Source organism: Lates calcarifer, linkage group LG10 (genome assembly GCF_001640805.2).
Source record: "Lates calcarifer isolate ASB-BC8 linkage group LG10, TLL_Latcal_v3, whole genome shotgun sequence".
NCBI classification, from domain to species: Eukaryota; Metazoa; Chordata; class Actinopteri; family Centropomidae; genus Lates; species Lates calcarifer.
The window spans coordinates 19,141,485-19,165,465 of record NC_066842.1 but is presented as its reverse complement, the minus strand read 5'-3'; the positions used below and the strand labels follow the sequence as shown (position 1 = coordinate 19,165,465).

Sequence of the window (23,981 nt, the reverse complement as noted above, 5' to 3'; positions counted from 1 at the left end):
ATCTATATATGAAAACCATGTATCTATCTGATGGTGTCCACGTGTTGATTATCATCACACAAGTCCCAGGAGATAAATACAAGAGCATATCGAAGCTAAGCCAATTACTGTGTGCCTCTGAGGGACCAGCAAAGAGCAGTGATATGTTAAGTGTGTGTGTGTGTGTGTGTGTATATATAGAGGCCACAGGAAATACATTAACTTTCTGGTAGTGACCTTTACCTCAGCCTGTGTTCCTCTGCTGACACCACAGAGGAAGAGAAAGAAGGAAGTCAGCGTTCTTCATTAGCACCTGACAACAAGGACGACAAGTAATCTTTCCTGTTTTGTTTTGTCTAAATTTCTATTTTTCCTCAATCTTTCACTCCTTTTTCCCTGCCTTGCAGAATTGAGCATGTTACTGACAAGAGAGTGGCTTTTTCACAATAAACTTAACAACAGGATCATTGTTGTAACTTTATACGGAGGCAAAACATTCTAAATCTTTCTCATATTGTGATTTATTAAAATACTGGAGGATGCCAACCTTTATGTCTTTCATTACAATCTCATTTGTTCCACTGTGGCACTTGAGGCAGCCTATTCTATTTGGCTGAGCTGGGGCTGTGCTGGCTGCTAAAAATAGTCCTGTCACCCTCCAGCCACTCTGTACCATCTGGGATTTGGGCTTCTGGGATACTTATGATGTATTTCATTTTTCATGAATACCTAACTAGGATTTCTGGGATGCTCCAGAGCACTTCAGAAGACAGCGTTTAAAGATTTACTCCAGTGAACGCCTCTACATCATCTACAAACAGTTGTGTAAGCACACCTGTGCAAAACATCCCAACTGCAAATTACAAAATAAAAGATATCGGGAGCTCCAGTACGCTGCTGTGATGAAAAAAACACACAGTCAACTGAGAGTGGTTAAAGGGAAAACTGATCTCTTAGCTGGTCTGAGCTGCTCCATATGGAATAAGCAGAGGGGTTTTTTTTAATATGGAGACTGCTGGGCGTTCAGCCCACACTGCAATCACTGGCATGTTGAGCTGGGGAATGTAAACAGGGAATCCCCATCACTCATCTTGTACAAATGTGTAAAAGTACACCCAGGAAACACACACAGACACACTTCACACACTCACAAGCACAGAAAAGCCTGCGTGAATGGTAAAACACACAAGTACACATGGCACACACGCACACACATACAAAGCTGCAGAAGGCATCAGAGCACACATTGCGTCCGTGTGACTCTGTGCACGTTCAATTGTTCTTTAACAGAGTTAAAAATCCCCCCCCCTCGTCATGTCTTAAAAGATCAGAAAAAGCCACACAAAGAGCTTATTGACATGTGAACTGACTCAGTAAAATGACAATGTGACTATTCTTGTGAGGACTTCAGTGCTGCTCAGTTCTGTGGATATTTAACATTCCACCATCATCCTGTAAGCATGACCAGCTTGGTGCCACATATGACAGATAATAACCCACTCAGTACCCAACAAAATACCACAGACTAGCATTCAGACACAGTGTCAAAACAAGAAGCCAGAGCCATTCTGTTGATGAAAGAGCTGTACGATGAGTTTAATTTGATGGATGTTTTTTTAGTTTTATGTTTAAAAAAAAAAAAAAAGATCAGACAAAGTTTGGGGAAATGTATTTTCACAAGTGCTGTTAGCTGTGAGTTAATTTGACAGCATAAAAAATAGTGAGGATTCACATTCCATCTGAGTGAGATGAACTGCTCTGACATTGACAACATTAAATGATTTAAACTAGAGAATTACACAGAAAGACTGTGTGTTATTATGTCATACTCAACAATGCACAAAAATGTGTGTGCTCTTACTGATGCAGGAGAGCAGATCATTGAACCTCTCTTTGGGGAAAAGAGGGTTCTCCAGACCACGGAAATAAAGTTTGAGAACGCCGGCCACTGAGTTGATGTCATGATTGTTCTCATCATCTGTCAGTGGGTCATTTCCTGAGATACAGACAAGGCAGCAGGTCAGATGGACATCCTTTTCCATTTCACACAAACATGACTTGACACAAACATGTGAAATATACCTAATTAGCAACAACTCAAAAAGCATACTGATTCAATACGGTTTAACGAAACGTCATGTTAGATCCTGGTTATAATGCGCAGCATCTTGTACCTCTCTCAAATGAGTTCTTGATGTCATTGACTTCCAGCTGGGATCCAGATACGCGGAATATTCCTTGATGTTGGAGGCCTACACAGACAGTCACAGAGAGAGGGTAAAGAATATGGAGAAAAAGAAGGTGAGGAAAAGCTTCTTTAGTTGGACCTAAAAGGCACATGTTGTTCTTTAAGCCCCTCCACTTTTCTAATTAAGGATAATTAATGAGTCAGGGAGACCGCAATCAAGCTTCACTAAAGTGTCTTCCATCTGGGATTAGGACTTACTAAGGGGTGAGGTCAAGGGTCAGGAGGAACATAATTAGTCTGCTGTTTGCCTCCTTTTAAATTTCTCTGCACATCATCAGTTGGCTATTTGATAAGATGCAGCAAACAACCCTGCAAACACTGAGAGCTCAGTACTGCCACTGCACATCTTTAATGCTTAGACTTTACATTCTTTCAGAGTATCATTTTTGATGTGGTTTAAAACCAACATTCTAACTCATCACTTGTGCCAGGCTAAGATAGCTGTCTGCCTCATGGTACATTATGTCTGGGAAGTGGGGTGGAAAAGGCTGTACCACTGTAAACAGGATGGAATCTGTATTTTCCCATGACTGCGATTGAAGTGGAACCAACTGAAACCCCAAAGTGAAAAAATGGCACACGCCCCAAACAATCAACGCCTGAAAATCACCAAAGTGTCATTTTAAAGTTAGACCCAAAAATGAAGCAGGTTGAGGTTGGTTTATGAGAGGAATTCATCACATCGCATATAACTACAGCAAAAATACATCATTGCTCAACTGAGGTGACAAAATGTCTGTACAATGTATAATAACAACTAACTCACCATACAAATTAATGTAACGAATGCAGCTTTCAACCACACGAGGGATAGCTTGTCCAGAGTCCTTTGAAGGCAGAGTAAACAAAAACATCCAAATGTCAGATCATGTATAGTTTGCCCTTTTGTTACATGCACAAGACCTCGAGCCCGACCCATTCTGGATTTCTGACAACAATGTACAGTGAAGATCAATAACTGAGAATAACAAAAATATGATATTATAGATTTGCTGATATTTCTTTTTACACAAAAAAGTGCAATGTTAACTGTGATGAAGATATTTTTTGGGAGACATTTTAGTTGCTCAAACTTTTTAAGACATTTCTAATAAAAGTAGGAAACAAAACTAGAGTATATTCAACTTGAATTGAAAAAATATATACATAAGAATTGTATTACTGCACTTTACTGCTCCACAATTTCTTTCTGCATCTCTGCAATCATACACACCAAGGCCATTATATATGTTATGACCCATGTGTGTGCTGATTATACAGGCCTGCAAATGTGTTGGTCGGGCTCTAATAGCAACTGGTCAATGTGATGTTAGAGGAGTATAAACATGCACAGGCAGTGTAAGTGAAGTTTGCAGGGATAAGATTCAAGGTGAGGGTTATTTTGTTGAGATCTGACTAAGACAGACTGAGTTGCCTTCTCTGGCTATTTAACTGTTCATGCCCAGTCTACTACAATGATTATGAAATAACACAAAGTATACAAAAAGCACTCAGCATGTACAAACATGTTGTCCAACACATTTCAATTGGCCTCCAGTGCTGCTAAATATACTTTTGTCTTGTTACGCTAGCAATCAAGTGCACCCTGTGTTTAAATCAACGAGCCCTTATCTAAAGAGCCACACACTTGATACAGAGTTCAGTGCAGAATGAAATGAGGTGTGTGGAGATGAGAGGGAGCAGTGCTGTCTGCTTCAGAGAAAACACATTCCTCTCACGTATGTAGACGTGGGCTGTGCTCTTGTTTTGCCTCTGTGCCAGCTGCTCCTGCGGCTCAGTGCTGGACAGTGACTCAGTACATGCCTTTAATGATACAGTGGATCTGTTTACATCCCTCAGGGGTACACGCACGGGTCCAAACACAGCCACCATGCCAAAATCGACTATCTATCAGAAGAGTGAGGGTTGAGGCACAGGGTGTGCGGCAGGATTATGTAATGCTATCTCTTTGAATACGTGAGACTGGGGATGATTGCTTTCTATCAGACAAACTCAATACCAATTTTACTGTTAGAAGTTTTAATGTTCACGCAGCTAAGAATCAATCTTAGCTGAGAATTTACAAACACAATTCAAACTAAATATACAATTTCCTGCAAAATTTTTAAGGACTCTTGATTGACCAGATTTTCTTCAGTTCAGTCTGTCTGAGTCTACTCACATCATTAAGCTGATGATTATGAGATAAAGACAAACACAACATGGAGTGAAAATGTTGTTAAGACAGGACAGATACAGGAAATGAGCGCAGGCAAGCAGCATGGGCCCCCCAAGATGCTTCAAGATGTCTACCTGATGTCGAGCGTGTGAGTTCCGTCGTCCGCGGCTAATGTTGCAAGAGCCAGAGATGACAGAGAGAGAGAGAGAGAGAGAGAGAGACAGAAAGAGAGAGAAAAGCAAGACCCAGATTAGGACCACAGCAGCTGCCCACCAAAGCCTTTACTAAGAGCGCACCCTCATTCCACTCTGTGCTGGCATCAAACCCAAAAGAAAACAAGTGAGAACTGGACAGGACCAGGCAGGACTGGATGCGGCCACCAGTGAGAGGCAGTGAAGATGCTGGAGGAGGGAGGCAGCACACCTTGTCAGTCTGGCATCCTGCTCCCTGACTGCCATTTATTCTGCTGCTTTCACTGGCCTCTGCTCTCGCTCTGGCGGAGGAGGAGAGAATATCTCTGCCAGGGCAGCTCAGTGCTGCCAGGTCAGCAGTGAGTCAGGGGAGCTGACGGAGACAAACATTTATCCCTCCAACTGCCATTTCTCTCCTCCTGCAGCCCTCCAAATTTATCAGTGCCACCCCTACGTCTCAGACGCAGACTGCCAGAGCTCACTGACTCATGAGGAAGGTTTCCAGAATCCATCTTAGCACAAATATGTTGTTGTTTTTTTGTTGGTGAAAGATAAATCAATGCTAAGATGCTTTGGGGGAACCCACCAAAATGGCCAGAAAGCCAGAGCAAGAAAGAAAATAGAAAGGAGGAGGAGCGATGTCGAGCGGGCAGACTCATAATCAGTACCTTGATAAATGACTCCAAATTGCCATTAAATAACCTAACATTAAAAACAGAGCGGGGTCTAGCCCGCCGGGTGCCAGTGTGGGTTTTGAGCGGACCATTGGGATGTCTAGAATACAAACAATGCATTAGAATAAGTCAACAATTCAGTTTTACTTTCAGAATGGTTTATGGTTTATCTCTGCGAACTTATTCTCCAATAACCCCTATGTCCTTCAAAAACTTGAGCTGAAGTTGAGCAGGTGAATGAATGAATGATGAATGAATATTTCCAGTCACTGCCGAATTAAACTTTTTCTTTATAATCCTGTCTTTTCTTTCTGGACAAGATATCACAGGCCAGTAAAATACCAGACCCCGCTGGGAGCAGCGTATGTATCAGCGCCCACCTCATGACAGGCCCTGCGGGAGACTGCCTCTCTTAGTTTGTGTGAATGTGTGTGAGACTTAAATACAATCTGGCTTCTTGTGACCTGTAGAACTGTGATGAAAAGAGTCCAGGACTTGGGTCTCTTCTGCTGCTCAGTTATAATCACAAAACTATTCAGTTGGAGAGGCCTGAGGATGTTTTAAACATCTGATCATGCCAACAAAAAAGGTTTTTGTGTTTAGCAATATGAATAAAACTGTGTCATTATGCACAGTATAACCACAGTGAGAAGTCAGTGAATGTCCTACTAATGTAAAAACAATGTTAATGCACTCTACTAACATTTTTTGATAATATTGGCATTAATCTCTTATCAATAGCAGGACTGCATCAAACAGTTAATTTCATCACTGATTAATCTGCCAATAACTGTTTTTTAATCTATAAAATATTGGACAATAGTGAGAAATATCCATCAAAGTTTAGTTTTTTGTTGTTTTTTTTTTTCCCAGTAATGTGAGTTAAGTCTGTAAGTTAGTTTTCCACTTGAACATGAATGATGATGTGTTTTTAAAGATGCAAAACTTAGACTTCACGATTCAACTGACACATCTGTTCCTAGTCGCTCCTCATTTGTTGCACTTTAAACCTGACACTAAAACATTAAAATTTCATGCAAATGTTTTTCTCTTCTCCTCTCTCACTTCCTGGTTAGTTTCTTAGGGTTAAACATTCACCACTTTACAGCGTCTGATTACGTTTAAAGACAAACATTACTGTTGGGACTGTGAAGTACACCAACCCACGCCACACAATACCAAATTGGACTTAAAAACATGGAGGCCAGAACATCTGCTCAGTGCTCTCCAGGGGCGTTGTTTTCAGAGTCTAACTATGGACTCCTCTGCTGTCATGGTCATAGAGGACTTCACATGAGAACTTCCTGAGGCAAAGTGTCCTCGCCTTGATGAGCCGCAACATGTCACACAAGTTCCTGCGGCTGATGCACGAAAAGTAAACTGGGTGCAAATCTTAAATACGCACAGGTCCTGAAGTGTGAATCTGCGAGAGTGTGTACTTTACCTTGTGGTCATGTAGTCAGCTCTGTGGCCTGTGGGTGAAGAGAGAAAAGAGAAGGGATGTGAGGGGAAGTTAAATGTGTGGACATGCCAGGACCTGTCTCTGAGGTCCCTGCGGTGCATTGTGCATACACCCAGTGAAGCATTTGAAGCCTGCCATCTGTCCACAACCGCTGGCCTCTTGAGCAGCCCAAACAAGACCCATACACACATACACACACAGGCAACTTCAGCTTCATTACAATTACAGTACAAACAAACATCCAGCAGGTACACAGTTGTACAGTTTACAACTGACGAAGGCACACAGACACACTAATCATTATAGTAATACACAGAGCTACAAGTTTGGACAAGCAAAGTAAGATTGAGTAAAAAAAAGCTTCCAAATGGTTTTGGAGAACAGGAGTATTTTTCGTTTATGTGACCATCTGTTCCAATGAACAGGATCTGACCTGTCTGTGTGTGTCTGTGTGACTCACACTGTACTTCAGCTCACTGACAACAATATGATTAAGGAGCATGTGGGAGAAGCAGCAGAGTTTTCTCTTCCTCATTAGCACAAGGCTCCATAACTCATTGTGTGGACAGTTTGACGGAGACCACCGGGGCTGCTGGTTAGAGCAATGACTGACAGATTCTCTTTGGGTTGACGGTAGATTAGCCGATGCCTCGAGGAGATCCCACCAGTGTAGAACAAGGAGAGACCCTCATAATGACCGCCACCCCCTCTAATACATGGCAGTCCATTAAGTTGGGAGTAAATCAGTCACTAAGACGGATAATAGAGGTTCACAATCCCCCTCAGCTCTGGCTTGGTTGGGTAAAACCCAGATTACTATCTAGGAGCTTTGACTAGTGGAAAAAGCAGGCAAATCAATGGGAAATTTACCACAGGAAGGAGCTGAAATGGTTCAAGCAAGACTGAGAAAGATAAAAATTCATTTATTTTTTTTATGATGTTGGCGGTTTGGACACTGATTAGGATTAATATGTCCTCGTTTTTGCTGATGGAGGACTGGTGGAAGTGAATGTGACCTTTTGAGGATCAAGTGCAAGCACTCGACATGGTGTGAGAGCAAGAACTGCGGGAGCTATAAGAGGCGGATGAGTGAAGGGATCGTGACTGTACCTTCGCCGAGGGTCTTCTTTAACAAGTCGTGTTTGGCCTGCAGTTTGGAGATGAGATTACTGCCCTCCAGAAACTCCCGGAATTTCTGTGGAGAATTGAGAGTAATTACACGGCGGCCCCGAGTGCCAGCTACAGCGCCCGCTCTTAAGACAGCAATCTACGATAAGGCAGCCAAGGGCAAAGGACACGCTGAGAGTCTTTTTAAAACCTTTATCAGAGCATGTCCATCTTCAGACTGGAACAGGATAGTGGTTAGCCTTACAAAATGGAAATATTTTGGGAACACTACCCGACTTCCACTGATCAAAGATTTCAAAGGGGTTTGGTGCATGAGAATCAAGAGTTTTAAGTCCAGCAGAATTTATATGCACAGATTAAGCACATTAAAGTCCAGACAAAAGCTTTGAGTTCATACTCTCAGATTTGCCTTAATCATTTTTTTTGGTAACTATTAAACAGGGAAAACAGGCATATACTTTTTTAAACATCTAAGTTTAGAAAGCAAACTGAAACATCAAAGATAAGAGAGTCTATAAGAGATTTATTCCTATTTTTGTAAAGAAATAAAAGAGATCTCTGAAGTCTTTTCCCCTTAGATTTGCTTACTTGTATCATCTTCTCTTTTTAATCCACACATCTCCACTCACCATGAAGTAGAACTGCTCCGTCTCCTGCTGGTTGGCCCTCCTCTTAGCAATGCTAGGTTTACTGAGGTACGTCTCGGACACAGTGGACTTGACCGACTCGGTGGACCGGCTGTGGTGGAAACACTCGGACACGTCATAGTCTTCAATGGTCACCATGTCCTGGATGGTAGTCAGGGTGGCCTCTGATGTCTTTTTGATCTGGGGAGACAAGGAAAGGTGTGAACATGAGGAAGAGTTTGTCAGAGCAAAGAGCTCTCTGCTTAAAAGCTGGATGTCATCTCTTCACTATCATGATGTTACCATCACAGCGAACTCAGCAGCTTGTGTCACCACTCTCCCTAAAAACCCCTCTTTCTATCCCATGACACTCTGACAAATTCTGGTGTTTTCTGACAAGACGTACACTGCTAAAAATGCACCAGCCGCTGAACACGATTCCAAGCCAAAGCAATCCATTTGCATCCACTCAGAGGAACCAGAGGTGAACGGTGTCAGCTGGAGACGGTATATTCAGTTGCAGGCTTTTAATATTTATTTCCATAACCCCCCTTTCCCTGTCAACAGGAGTGCTTCTCTTAGATCTTATAAATATCAGGAATTGGCTGAACATGGCCTACCACTTGGAGAGAAAGATGTTCAGCCAGTGTGAGCTGCAGGCCAAGACTGTGTCTACTATATGATGACACAAGAAGACGGATGATGTGACAAACAAATGGGAGAGCAAATGAATTTGTAACAGTTCCATAAAAGTTAAAAGAGACTAAAACAGATACAGACTGATTGTGTAGAATATTAAGAACTGCAGAATACAGAAGCAATGGTAAAATGTAATAGGTCCACTGCTGTGTGAGATCTCATGGAAAAAAAAAAAAAAACAACTGATGTTATGAGAAAAAAGTTGATAAAGAATAATATTTGAAAAATATTTCACTTTGGCACTGCAGTGCTTTGAGCTAAATGCATGTCATAGAACATGAATGTCTACACCACATCTCATGGCAATCCATTGAATAGCTATTGAGATATTTTAATCTGGACCAAAGTTGTGGACTGACCAACTGACACTGCTATCTATACAGCCAACCTGATAGCTGGGCCAAAAAAAATGTAAATACTTCATGAATTACACTGTAATGTGTTGAGAAAACAAGTCATTTGATGGTGAGCAACATAAAGAGTATTTAAAAGGTCCAGTTGTGAGGATCACAAATTACTTTTATTTACTATAATTACAGGTTTGACCAGTGATGTTGAATGTAGACATTAATACAAGTGTGGGACCAGTCAGGGGTCAACAGTGATCATTCTGCCTGATGTTTAATCATTTGAATTTAGTTTGCTAAAATGATATTCAAAAAGGAACATCTCGATTGAGGCCGTTTGCAGTGTATGGAAAAACAGGAAATAGAAAGAGCAACAAAAAGATAGAGGAGACAAACAGACAAGGGAGAAGAGCTTAGCGACTGTAAAGTGTGAGCATGAGTCACTGATGTGAACAATCTGCAGAGGGGAAGAGGCCCAGCTGATGCAGAAACACCAACAACCACCTCTCAAATCAGGCAAAACGCTCCTCTGCATTCAGCAGAGACACTCTAGGGGAAGAGAGAACTGCTGTGATGATCGCAGCTCGATTGAGTGTGCTTTAAAAATAAAAAATAAAAATGGGGGCCCCATTGGTTGATGGGGCCCTGAGTGAGACGCAGCTGGAATTCCTCCTAATTGTTGGGAGGACCCCTGCTCAAAGAAAGTGATCCCCATTTCTTAGTTATTAAGTGACGCTGACCTCAGCGATAATGAAAGAACAAGGTGGATTCCTGGTTTAACTGTTAAACACACCAGAACAACAATGTATTATAGGTTGCTAATTCAATTCAGACTGCATGACATGTGACTCATCTGGCCTTCAAGAAAGAACACAACCCACCTGAAAAACAAGGTGGACTTCATCTCTTTCATGTTTTGCTGTGATGGATTACAGCGCTGACGCACATGCTTGGTGGGGACGCAATGTGGATATAGTTACGGTGTCAACCATCCCATGAAGTAAAAACACATTGCAGGTTTGAACACGGCTAATAACAGTGTAGAAAAGGAAATGGGGGATTCTGTGACTTCACAAAATACGGCCCGTCTTGTAACAACAGTCAGTGATTGTCATTTAGTGATTAAAAGGGGTGATTTCCTGTAGTGGAGTGAAGAATGACCTGCCGGCCTTAATAGACAGAGAAAAGGTCCCCTACACCATCACTTTACTTATATGCACTATAGTTTTATCCACAGCACGTCCCTAAAATAGATAACTTACTTAGACGTACAGTCATCAGTATCATGTTTTTAATGTATCTGGGCTCCCTCTCCCTGTGTCCCAGACAGCCTCATCCCAGGTGGCCCCTGTGGAGGCAAAAGGGCCCAGCTGTCATCATGAAGAGAGGACCCATGCATGCGAGAGAATCGCTCCCAGTGAAAAAGCTGTTGAGTTTATCCATTATTCAGCAGACAAATAGTTACCAGTGTTCACTGCTGGGCTCAATTACAACGGGGCTTTTAGAGAAACTCGGTGGACATGCCCATTAGTCCCTGCAGCTGCATGACAGACCTGAAGAAAGTCCCTGGGATTGAGTAAAGTTTTTTGTTTATTTTTAATAAAGAACCACGACTCAGGTATTTTCTGGAGACCTACGTTGACAGTGCACTAATATGCGGAGCTCAGTCAGCTAAGTCTGGCTTACCTGCAGTTGTAATTCACTGACTTGACTGAAAATAGGTTTTGTACTATCAAAATCCAAAATAATTCCACTCGACACAATTCAAAATCAATGTTATTCTGCAGGGCGGCAGTACAACATCACCCACAGTTATCTCAACATCTGTCATCACATCTCAAAAGGCAGACTGCTATACATAGCTTTCAACAGACCCTGTAGTAAGTGTGTAATCTGCTGATCATCCTGCTATGAGCGCGTGCACACACACACAGGTTTTGATGTGCCTCCCTGAGATTTATCTGAGGAAAAACAAACACTCCCTGTGAAGGAGATGGTATTAGATTGCCAGAGTTTAGTGTGAAATGTCTTGAGAACAACCGTTAAGTGAGTTCGAATGTCTGGTGAGAAGACAAAAGGCAGCAGAGGAGGAAAATCAGTCTGTGTGAGCTCTAGTTCATACAGAGGCAAATGAGATTTAAATGGCCAGATTATCAAATCTGAAAAAGAGATGAACCACGCTGACTGACTGCGGAGCTAAAATGAACAACGTCCTTGGTGTTAAGACTTTTTAATGAAAAAAATTTCAATTGTAATTTCTGCCGCAGAGGCACCCAGCAGAGCTATGTCAACCCAAACAACTTAGTATAAGTAAGATCCTGAGTCTTTCTCCCCACACTGCAAACCACCCACCACTGATTCAGAGTAAATTATTCAGCAATGTTTTCTTTCACCATTTCACAGGAGTCAAAGAGGTTTGAGGAAACAGCTGCACTTCTATTAAGCACTGCCCTGCAGCTTTTCCTGGCCGGATGAAGACAGACCCTTTTTCTCTGTTGTACATTTGACAGTTGTGCTTGTAGGTCGTCACTGTGCTTTGAAAGTTCATTTTTCAAGGATGTATCTGGCACGCTGTGCCCAGCAAGTGAGGCCATCTGGTGATCATAACACAAGGCAGCAGCGCCCTCCGATTCTGACCCACCAGGACATCCGCTTCAGAAAAGCAGGCAGACAAGGACATGAAGCAACCACGGCCTGTCATCATATCCACACACACACACACACACACACACACACACACACACACACACACACACACACACACACACACACACACACACACACAAGTACGAGCACAGTTGCAGAATTACCTTACATGCTACAAGCAGTGTGAGGTGTGATGACACCAGCAGGACCCAGACTGGTCTGCATACATAGCGTGTGAAACAACACACTGGGTCACAATAATAATTAGTAGGACTGCAACTAATCATTATTTTATTGATTAATTGATAATTTTTCTGTTAACCTATAAACTGTCAAAGAAATAGTTTAGTTGCCACCAGTTCTGAGTGTCCAAGGTGACATTTTTAAGTGACTTGTTTTGTACCACACACAGTCCAAAACCAAAGGGTATTCACATTCAGACTAAAATGATAAAACCAAATATTTTCTCTTGATTAAAACTATAATCCTTAGCATTCAACAGATTTTGATATCATTTATAGTCTGCATTATTTCACTAATAGCCATTCCATGTATTAACATTCTGTAATTACCACTCAATATAGTAATTTAATTCTTCATAATGGAGTCTGCTATTCCCATGATGGATTACAATTCTCTTCTTGCGCACAAGGGATTAACAGGAAGTGATACATCCATGTAATCCAGTGTTAGTGTTGGTAACTTTATCTTGTTGCTATCAGCCTCACTGTGAACTGTTTACTCTCTTAACACTGTATCCCAAGTCTATTAAGTAAGTGCTAATGCTAACCCAAGTGGAGTGCTGCGTGTTTAAAACTACTCGCACCATGTCCACTTGTGGTTGCTCATGGCATTATGGAAAAAGTAGCCAATTATTATATTATGACATCTTCTTCATTAACCCAATTTGAGTTTGTTTGGCTAAGCTGTAAACACACACCAGTTACTCCTCCTGTGTTTCTGGGACCTGTAGTATTAAATCACATTTGCTGTTACCAACAGTTATTACCAGTGTCCCAGATCAATCAGGACTGACATGTTATAGGACATAAAACAAAACTTAAACAAAACACTAAATTATCACAATTTCAGCAGAATAGTTTATCAGTTTGTAGTAGCACACTCAAATGAACTCAAAAATACTGTTATCCTATCCAGCATAGTTCATTCCAATAGATATATTTCAGTCATTTCACAATATTTAACAATATGATCAAAAGGAATCTGAAGTCGCAGTGGATGTAAGAGAAGTTGAGTGACATGCTCTTGCGTGTCTCTGTAGAGGAATAAAAGAAAGAAAATGCACTGATGTGGATGGATAAAGAGAGGCGGCAGTGAGAGCTCATAGAGGGGAAGCAGGTCAGACGTGATATAAAGCCAGCCTGATGGACGTGACTGCACTCTGTGAATCAGCAGCAGTCACTGCCTTTCTTCCCTATTGGCCTTTGTTTTATACAAAAAAAAGTCACGTTACTCAAGCATGCTGTAGACAAATTAAAACAATACAGCCTGAGAAGCAGTGGTGCACCTCCAATGTCAAAACAGTGCAGCGCAGGACAGGTTTGTGCAAATAAAAGCGAGACAGCGAATTCTACCAGTGGGAGCAAAAATGGAGGCTTCACAGATAGGGTTTGATGGCTACCTGCAGGGTATGAGAGAGGAAAATACAGAGTGTGTATGTGTGTGGTGTGTATATGCAACAAAAACTTTGATCTCTGCAGAGATCATCAGCAACTATTCTGTCTCACCTTGGATGACTTCTGGCTGAAGTTAACTTTCTTTAGCAGCTTCAATACTCTGCAACTGTGAGCATCTTTTAACCAATAAATAGCAGCATACGCAACTCCTGCATCTCTGGCAGACAACATCACTGGAGCAGCAGAGAATAGCTTTGACATGTCTGATATAATGACCTGTATAGTGAGCTGAATTTGCTTTTGCATTATTCTACCTCTTCGTTTTCGATCTTCAGAGTAGTGAGGCGAGACTGCAGCTGCTGGAACCTCAGGATGAGCTCTCCATTCACTGGAGGCTGCACTGAGATCTGACACACCTGAAAAAAAGGAGAGAAAATAAACAGTCAGTGATCTGGAATCTGAAACTACAACCTACTAAAGGAACAAAGTCACGTAACCTCTGGTTTCAAGGACACAAACAGGAATCTAAATTCTTCTTCAATTGCAGAGCAAACCACAGTGACTTCTGCCAAATGAATGCAGACAGCCAAGCAACAGCAGCTAGTAAACAGACATGATATCAGCATTGGTGGTGCCAGCCAAACAGTAAAACTCTTAGCACATGTTGGGCTACATGGCTGCAGGGGGAGGAATTACACATGATTTGTCAATTTCAATGCCCCATAAAACCTGATCTGGCAGCCCACATGTAGTAAAACGCTGCACTTAAGCCACTGAAAATCAGACCTCATTAAGTCAGAGACTTTTTTAATCAACTTACATGTTGTTCTGTGTATTTGTAATGCAACGCATAAGAGCTAAATATGGTTCTGGCGATTGTCAATGTCAATGCAATTTAACAATCAAACTAATTTAATTCTAAAGAACTGTATTATAATATTAATAATATTATCATCATCATAATTACTATTGTTGACCAAACTACATACCTCGTCTCCCATGTGAGACTGGAACTCGAATTTAGCCGGTGGGCAGAAGGCCGTGGGGTACATCTCCATGAACCTCTGACGATCACTTCGCGGGTCCAGACTGTCCACAGCATTTTCGATAATGTCAAGACCCTCATGGCGTGACGTCTCGAGGTTGTATTCGGCTGACAGGTAAGTCCGTAGGGCTCGATTCAGACTGGCGTGGTACCCCAAATCACAGCACTAGATGGGAAGAGGAGTGTCACTGTCAAATACAACTTATGGATGACAGAGAATCAAAACTTAAAGGCAGAATCTGTGATCCACAAGTAAACAAAAAGGTTGCCACCAAAACTAAAAACACTGGGCAGGAAACCTACTATGACAGGACAGGTCTTATAATGTACAAACTAACACGAGGCTATGGCTGCAACTAGTGAGCATTTTTTGATTATGTGAAAAATGCTCAGCATTTCCTATAGCCCAAGCTGGGAGCTTGTTTAAAGCCAACAAAATATCTAGTTACTATCAGATCAGAAAGAAAAACAGCAAATCCTCACATGTGAGAAGATGAATCTAGAAAGCGTTAAGCTGTATTTAAAAAAAAAAACAAACTGTATTTGATTTATTTTCTTTTTTAATCGACTCATTGTTTCAACTCTATACTAGAAAACAGCTAAATCCTAGTTACTGATGTTTTCTGATGCTGTTGAAGGTTTCCTTTACATTAGTAACGTTTATTTGAAACCGTGGTTTCATATGATCAATTCAAAAACTTAAAAAAAATTACTTCTTAGAATTAAGAGAAAATCTTAAATTATACCTACATGAACCTGTTATTGACTGATATATGGTGGAAAATAACAGATTGACATTTGAATAAGAGAAATTTCTTTCGTAAACAGTCCAACACTTTCTGAACCTGCAGTGTTGCCTCTGTGTTGCACAACCTGAATGTTACCTCCAGGATCTGATGCTGATTTTTAATAACTAGAGCCTTGGCCAAGGTTTCTCCTGGGAAGACACACTTGCCCCAGGCATCCACAAATACAGACGAACACACACTCACACAGAAACCCGACATGGCCCGAGTAACAAGCAAACACGATATCACTACCAGCCAGCTTGTACACTTTGTTTTCAACTAGAAAAAGTCTCCTTCATCAATAACCAAACGTGTGAGGCTGCAAATACAGCTCATGCAGACTGCATCCTACACACAACTGCGCGTGCACACACACACACACACACACCCTGTTGAGATGTGAAGGCTTGTGAGCAAAGCAGGGAGAGGGGTAATTTCAGCGCACAGCATGCTGCTGAATAGAGGTTGGATTTCTTTTCTCTATCAGTCCTGTCTGGAATATAAAACCCCAAAACGCTTGCTAAAAACTCAGCCTTATCCCGTTTCCTTAGAAACGCCAAAGAAAATGGTGCATTAAGTTCAGTTTCTCTAACAAAATAATACCAACCCAGGTGAGCCATATTATAAATAAGTTATGTTTATCGGTATAGGAGCAAAAAGGTCAAAATAAGCAATCTACTTGCAAGGCAGAGTGGAGAGACATGAGTGCTAAAGTGAATGGAGTGATGACCCACAGCCATAAATGAAAAAAGAAAAAACAGTATGTTTCAGGGTCAGGGCCACTCCCTCTCTCCATTCAGACAGTTCGAAAGATGTGGAATATCTGGGATTTCAATAATGACACAGACAGGGGAAGGAGAAAAGAATAGTTTTTCATCATCACAAAAGTTAATAAGTTGCTTTAATATTGTCCTACACTGTAATTTCCATCCCACAGTCTGGTGTCCTACCATCTCCTTTATATCAAGCCCAGCTGCTCAAGTCATCAGTCTCTCCTCTGATTATGATTTTAAATCTCTTCTAAAGTTCGATGTAAATCCCCCTGAATGGTAATGGGTCTCCACATGAGGAGCATAAAGAAACATAATAAAATCTATCTTAAAAAACCCATAGAAAGATGGCTGCAGAGTGTGTGTTTTGTTTATGTAAAACCATCCTCAGCAAAAACTTTCTCAGTCTCACTGGAGACAAACAAGCCTGTGCTGAAGATGAAGTCATCTCAGAACATTGCTAACAGAAGGATGTGGGTTTTATACTTACATCAATTAAGTCAGACAAGTCATGGATGTAGTATTTGAAAACGGAGGAGTTTGTCGCTTCCAGTGTCAGTAGGTACTCGTTCCGCGCTTTGATCGACTTCAGCTTGTTCTCAGAGTACTTGGCTTGACGCTGATGAGAGAATTAGAGGCAGGAATGAGAAGCAGACAACAGCAGAGCAAGCGAGAGAGGATGAATTTAATGAGTTGAGAATTGCCTTTTTGACAAGTGATTGTGCTTTTATGTCTCTGCACGCACTGCACGTCACAGAGCTGAGATTGGATTACTGGCAAAACAACAACTTCAGTACACATTAGAGGAGAAATAACTTTAATTCTGTTAAAAATAGCAAAAAGGGAACAAGAACGGAAAAAGAAAAGCCTTAACTAAAAGCAGCCTGTGTCCTTCGTTTCAACTAGGATACCTCAGTCTAAGCCATCTGTCTTTAGCCTACACTTCCTCTCTACCAGACAAACAGAAGGCTGTTAGTCACCATCCACTGACCAATGGGCCCTGACTCATATACTTCCATATCATCCATATTTTAACACTTTCCAAATGCATTCCAAGAGGAGTCATGTAAAAAAAAACAACAAAAAAAAAAAAACATTCCCCCAGACTTTAATCGTTTGTCCCACAGATTTAACTGAAAACAGGCCTGATCCAAGAATACAAAGCCTGCTCGTTTGGCTGGGACAATGCTTATAATGTGTTTTTCTTTACTCAGGTCAGAGGGATCTCTGAGGAAACGCCCTGCTGTAATCCCAAACCACACAGGTTTTCTGTGGCTGTATCTAATATCAAAGACGTATGAACATGACAGTGCTTAAAATGCTGAACAGACGTTTTGTCGTCTTGAAACTACTCAAAGATGCCTAATGCCTGATGGAAAAGTTAATGGTGTAACAACTGAACCAAGTTTAAGTTTATATACATCTGTTATAAATTGGGTTAAAATGACTGAGGATTGTGAACTCCTGGCAGTCTACCTTTTCTTTCATCTTCTCGATCTTCTTCACAGAGCTGCGCCTTGGGTTCTTGTCCTCCATTCTGATGCTGAAAACTGGATCACCCCTGCCGATCTGCTTCTCCTCTTGCTTCTCAGCCTCCTTCAGCTTGCTCTCGGCGCTGATGCTTTCTGAGTGGTACATGTGGTAGGTCTTCATCACCTGGAAACACGCAAAAGTGACAATAAGCTGAAAAGTAAAGAATCTTTTAGAAGAATTTAGAAGACCAGTAAAGGTGCAACATCCTTAAACCACTGTTGAGTTTTAGGTGGTTAGCTAGGTTTAGCTGCTGTGAGGTCAAAGGTCACAGTAATCCATCTTCATAGTCGAGACTGACCTTTTATAACCCACAACTAAAGCTTCAATCCTTTGACCCGCTCATTCATCACAAATCGATTCAACTCATCTCACAGCAGGCCTTTACGTCTCTCTCTAAACCACAAACCAAAGACAGATTCTCTCCAGCCTTTTTATATGAGGCGCTCATGTGACCACAACAACCACAAGTCACTGTAGCTAAATCTAACATGCTGCCTTCATTGCTCTGTCTGAAAAAAATAAAAATAAAAAAGACTCAGGAAGTATATTTTTTCTGAAATGATGATGAAGAGGGGAGTTGACTGCTCCTTTTTAGGCCTCAACTGACAATGAATCTCTTGTTTTTGAAGTCAATACAAGTCAATGATAAGACAGTTTAAAGACAGTTTATTCAGATGCCATTAAAGTTTGGCTTCTTTTTTGAGAGCAAACACCACATAGAGATAAGGGGTCCAAGCCACATGAAAGACTGGGAACTGAGGGCTAACATTTCATATGCTTTTTTGTTCAATGTGTAGTAAAAGCCAAACTAAAATAGCAATATTTCTTTATCTGAAGGCTATAACAGAAAATAAGTTGAACCCTTCCATCCCTTGTGTCATCACACTGCAGCCATTTAGTTAGGAAAGCGCACAACCTTGATAGTGCCCTGTTGATTAGCGCTACTTCCTAAGGTCTGAGTCATCCTCATCAGAAGAGTGCGAGTATTACTCATGCATACTCCCTGGGTCCACTAAGCAGTGACTCAATCGCTAAGTAGCAGGTAAACCACGAAACACAAACAGTGAGTTCTTCAGTGAAAGAGAGATTACAAAAGTCTTATTAACAGTGGTTCAGAGTGTACGTCGTCAAACATGGAGGACAAACCGACATCTGAAGACTCTTAGAATGAATCACTGGCTGTGGGAAATACTGAGGCAAGTCCATGATGCTAACATGGAGTCATAGGTAAGAGAACTCACCAACTTCCACACATACATTGTTATTAACATTTTCAGAAATCAACCCAATGTGAAAAAAATATTTGAAAAAAGTTTTTCTTTGCATGTTTGTTTGGAAATCTTTGCTTTTTTGGCACTAAGTTATTAAAAAAAATGTTGTGTGAATCTCTAATTCTAATTACATTTAATCAGACTTGATCCCCTGTAAATCAAACTTGATCCAATGTAAAGCTAAATGAGGCTTAATTTATGGCAGGCAGCCAAATATACTGTACTGTACAGAAAATAACGCCCAGGAGAAAGTTGCAGTAGCACCAGTGGTTTAACCTGGAATGAACCAACTCCAGCAAATTACAGCTCCACAACCTGTGTATGCAACACACTTGTCTACACAAAACCTCAACTTCAGTACAAATAGAGACTCACCCATCTCAAAATCTAAACATCTTTAACCCAACTGAGTTATTTCTGTACAAGTGGAACAACAGAGAAAAGTCTAGAGCCCTTTCCCTTTGGTGGGGTTTGGCCTAACTGGAACCAGTTCAGAGATGGGTGACTGACCTTGGGCCCTGTACTCCTCACTTACTGGTCTGGAGTCTGCCGCTGGAGTGTTTACTTTGGTGCTTCTTTTAGAGGGACATATTTAGAGATGGAGCAGACCTGTTATTTCATTGGCAGAGGTCTACATCGGGTCTGTGGCTGTCTGATGCAATAGCTACACAGTGTGTGCGAATACACGTGCATGCGTGTGTGTGTGTGCAAGTGTCCTCCCACAGGGGCTAAACCAGGTCAAATCTGGAGTGTGGACTGTGGTGAGTGTGACACACACATTTGGGTTTGGAGTTACACATTGTTGTGTTTGGAGCAGCTCAGCCATCGACTGGAGGTGTAACCACTGTAGTCGTCTATAGTGAGTAACTGGAGACTCTATAAGCAAACTGAACAGCTTTTCACTAGATCTCTTGGGAAGGAACGACAACTATCTCAGCCTGTATTGCCATCTGTGTGCATCCCAGGTTACCATGACAATCAATGAAGAGGCCTACACAATTGCCATTGAATGTTGGTGAAGAATGACATTACTGACAACACAAAACACACTGATCAACAGCATGGCTGAATTATGTTTTACCGGCTTGTAATTGATGACTGTGAGTGACCTAAAGCAGCTCATATGTAACTATAAACCCATAGCAATCATATATAAACAACATGACATGTGAGTTTCATCCAGCCATACTATCTGAGAACATACTGGCATGTACTGTTATTGTCCTACAACATCTGTGAGGCATTAAACTAACAGGATTACCAAGGCTGATTGTGGCAGTGGGATTAGCTATTGATTCATGATTTATGCACCTTGCTCCACCAAGATCAGAGCTACACAAAATGGCCTTCACAGAAAGTAGACTGCAGATGTGCAGCTTGTTTGATGCAGAAGTTTGATGGTCTGGTGAAATGTTACTAAGGCCCAGAGAAAATTTAACCTCTGGGTTCAGAGGTCTGCAGCCATGGCTTCATCTTCTTACATTTGGTGTTTCGCATGAATTTGTTTTGAAGAGTAAAAAAAACATAGCTGATAAGAGCCATTAAAAACAGAGAGTATGCACTCCAATGAGTCAAGCAAACATAAAGTTAATACTTCACAGTTTGAATAGTCAGTTCATGAGGGTAAAAGGGATTGTGTTTCATGCACAGTGCTGTAAAAGAAATCAGACTTCCCCCACAGTTTGAGGGATCACTTTGGTCTATTTGCTTAAATGCTTAATATAGGTTCCCTCAGACATCTCTGAGCTGCAGGGTTAAAGATGGGAAGCTGTTACAGTGAGAAGTTAGTTAGCTTGGTATAAACCAGTCTCAACCACAGCAAAGTCTAATGTGCATTAGAGAAAAAATGAAGGAGTCATTACTACTTACTGTGTAAAGCTCATTTAGGACCTTCATTAAGTCCTCCTGGAGTTGAAAGGCTATTTCCTTGCTCTGAAAGAGAAATACAGGACCAATGAGACCAACACACAAATCACAAATGTGATACAATGAAATATAGATTAAGATTTTTCCCAAACAAATATCATAGTTTATTCCTCTGTCAAAACAATACACAATTTTGTCAGAACTGTTTAAGCTCTATTATAAACACTTCAGTAACCAATTTTAGCAAATGCACACTGTTTATTGTATATAGATTTCATATGACTGTGGACAGTGACCAGATGTCAGCCTGTGATGACTCTCTGGTTTGACTGGTACAAACACAAAACAGAACAGTGCATTTATCATCCTGTGTCAAATGCAGGGTTTCTGTGTGAAAGTGGTATCAACGTCCCGACAGCTTTTCCACTCAAATCGCGGAACACAGCTCGAGTTTCACTGTGCACATGCTTAACACATTATCCGACTCCTATGGTTGATTGTGAAAGATTTTTTTCCAAGTATGTTAACTCAATCAGCTGTGCCACAAGGCTGACTCGGTAATACTATCACACACACGCCCACATATAATGCATCTCAAGGTTGTGGGATACAGTTTAACGCTGATACCGTGATGGATTTTGTGGAGCTTTTACTATTAATTTAACTGTGCAGCTCCCATATTTCCTTCACACTGACTCATATACTATATCACATGTTTATGAGATTATGAGTCATGACAATGAATTTTTGATCTCTCCCCTACAGTCGATACCACGCGCTGCTACCTGGATGATGTTACAGCGTTGGCCCGTACTCCAGGTCTTTCTCTAACCCAATTATCCTCAGACAAATCTCATTCTGGGAGCCGCTCACAGCAAAAGGCTGTGAGAGAGTTCTGAGAGGGCATCGAACCACCTAATGCAGCGTGATAAAACTAGTGATTTACTTCTGATCAAGAAATGGAGTGCAACTGTAGATTTTTGAAGGGCCGTAAAGGTAAAAAATAAACCAAAGTTACATAAACAGTTGCAACCAGTCTCAGTGGCAAATGTGGATATAAGCAATACAGGATTTTAAATGTTAAAAAATTTGCTAAGCAAACATCAGACCTAAAAAGCTCATTACATTTAGGGGAGAAATAATGAAGGTAAATATAATGTTTATTTGTTTCCAAAAAAAAAAACTTCACAGGGCTTTAAGAGATGTTTAAGAGATGTTGTTGTACAAGTGAAAAATGGATAATAGTGGGGCAAAGTACAAAAGAAAACTTTTTTAACAAGTAGGTTTTGAGGCTGCTTGTTGATTATTGAACAGCATTAGCTTTACAAAATATGAATTAAACAGGATTTATTTAAGAATTTCCTGGATCGAAAGTCATGTTTTATAATGGAATGGTTGTAATTCATGGGAAACAGATACTGTGAGCGGTTTATCTGCAGGTGTTATCTGCAGGATCCAGTGCATACGTAGAGGTAAGCTGAGGTGAACCAGCTGATACCAAGGCTGAATAATCACAAACCAAACACGTTTGTTACATCGCATGCATCTGTTGTTGTTTTCAAAAAATATACAGGTACAAAATTCCATTCAGACAAATCACTGAACAATATATGGGGTTTCCTAACACGTGATTAGATGAGTCACACATACTCTGCTGCTTTGCACGCATTTCGTCTCAGAAGCAATGTTGTGAAAACTTGAGTACAAAAACACACTCTCTCTCTCTCTCTGGTTCTTCACAAGCCTCTCACAGGTGAAGCCGCATGATGTCCAAGCATGTGGATAGACAGCAAAGAGGATTAAACTCTCAGTCAACGGCTGCCAGGATGGTGTCTGAAATTAGAGTGCCGTACTGGGTGACCTGGCCGATCGGCAACATCTTTCTAACCACCTCCTGGTCTGACAGTTCCCTGATTTGTAGCGCTTACCTAATCAGAGAGCTAACAGTCTGTAAGCCTGGATAACCAGAGCTTTAAAAGCACCAAACTTGGCAAGTGGCACCCTCAGGCATGTGTGAGAATGGAGTGTAGATAAGGGAGGTACGAAAAGGTCTTGAGTTTTCAGTAAATTATAGGATGATCTGGTCCTTGAGTTCATGGCAGACCTCTAATTATATCTCACAAAAGATGACAGCACCATATTATAAGTAAACTGCCTATTAATTGTGAATTCTTGCATATCATAAAGATCATAAAGACACAGGCCCTCTCCTGTGGGAAAATCCATTAGCAACTGTCAGATCAGAGGACAAAACCTTTGACTGTCTGTCAGATCTAACACTTGTCAGCTCTTCCCCATTGAGAAAGGCTGGGAAGTGATCCAGAGCTCAATGAAAAGCCTTCTCAGGGGTCACATGAGCAGTGGGAGAGTGCGTGTGAGAGGTAAAGACAGAGATGAAAGTAAATAGGCATTACATTCAAGACATGTTTAAAGTGCTTTCACCAGAAAAGCTCTGTGAAATACCAGAAAAGAACTCCTGCTTTTCAAACTGTCGCTAATCGTAACACATGCATACCTCAAATTACAAGCAATGACGGTTGTTTACTAAATGCTGTCCTGGATAAACGATGTCAATGATTTCATTTGCACAACATACCCCCTTTCATTTTAAAGGAATCCAAGCTGAGGGGGGTTTCCAATACGGTCTAATTCATTAAAAGGATCCTACAAATGGGTTTTCCCTTTTAAGCTCATACCATCTGTATTCCAACCACATTAGAAAGATGAAACAACCCTGGAGAGGAGAAACCAAGTCAGCCTTTGGGGAGTGGTGGGTTTCATATTGCCACTGACATTAATCATGGTATAGAAATGGCAGTTGTACAGCCTGTGGGCCTGTGTGTGTGTGTGTGTGTGGTGCTCAGCATACAGTAGATCTGAGTGTCTTTTCACTGTAACACAGACACACAGTTA

At 41.2% G+C, this 23,981-nt stretch overlaps 1 protein-coding gene across 7 annotated transcripts in view; it reads right to left on the bottom strand.

The window, feature by feature from the left end:
* srgap1a (SLIT-ROBO Rho GTPase activating protein 1a) overlaps positions 1-23,981 on the bottom strand; it is a 79,682-nt gene that overhangs the window by 16,472 nt on the left and 39,229 nt on the right. For 4 of the 7 annotated variants that reach the window (XM_051073519.1, XM_018664069.2, XM_018664070.2 and 1 more), the window contains exons 4-15: positions 21,072-21,134; positions 17,875-18,054; positions 16,889-17,017; positions 14,785-15,006; positions 14,110-14,211; positions 8,470-8,667; positions 7,823-7,907; positions 6,695-6,722; positions 5,245-5,350; positions 2,994-3,054; positions 2,154-2,231; positions 1,841-1,975 (exon numbers count right to left, since the gene is read on the bottom strand). In XM_051073519.1, coding sequence (XP_050929476.1) covers positions 1,841-1,975; positions 2,154-2,231; positions 2,994-3,054; positions 5,245-5,350; positions 6,695-6,722; positions 7,823-7,907; positions 8,470-8,667; positions 14,110-14,211; positions 14,785-15,006; positions 16,889-17,017; positions 17,875-18,054; positions 21,072-21,134 — 1,387 coding nt within the window. Of the gene's footprint in view, positions 1-222; positions 293-1,840; positions 1,976-2,153; positions 2,232-2,993; positions 3,055-4,519; positions 4,554-5,244; positions 5,351-6,694; positions 6,723-7,822; positions 7,908-8,469; positions 8,668-14,109; positions 14,212-14,784; positions 15,007-16,888; positions 17,018-17,874; positions 18,055-21,071; positions 21,135-23,981 lie in introns of all 7 variants that reach the window. The other 3 variants (XM_051073520.1, XM_018664068.2, XR_001959847.2) reach the window with 2 other exon arrangements.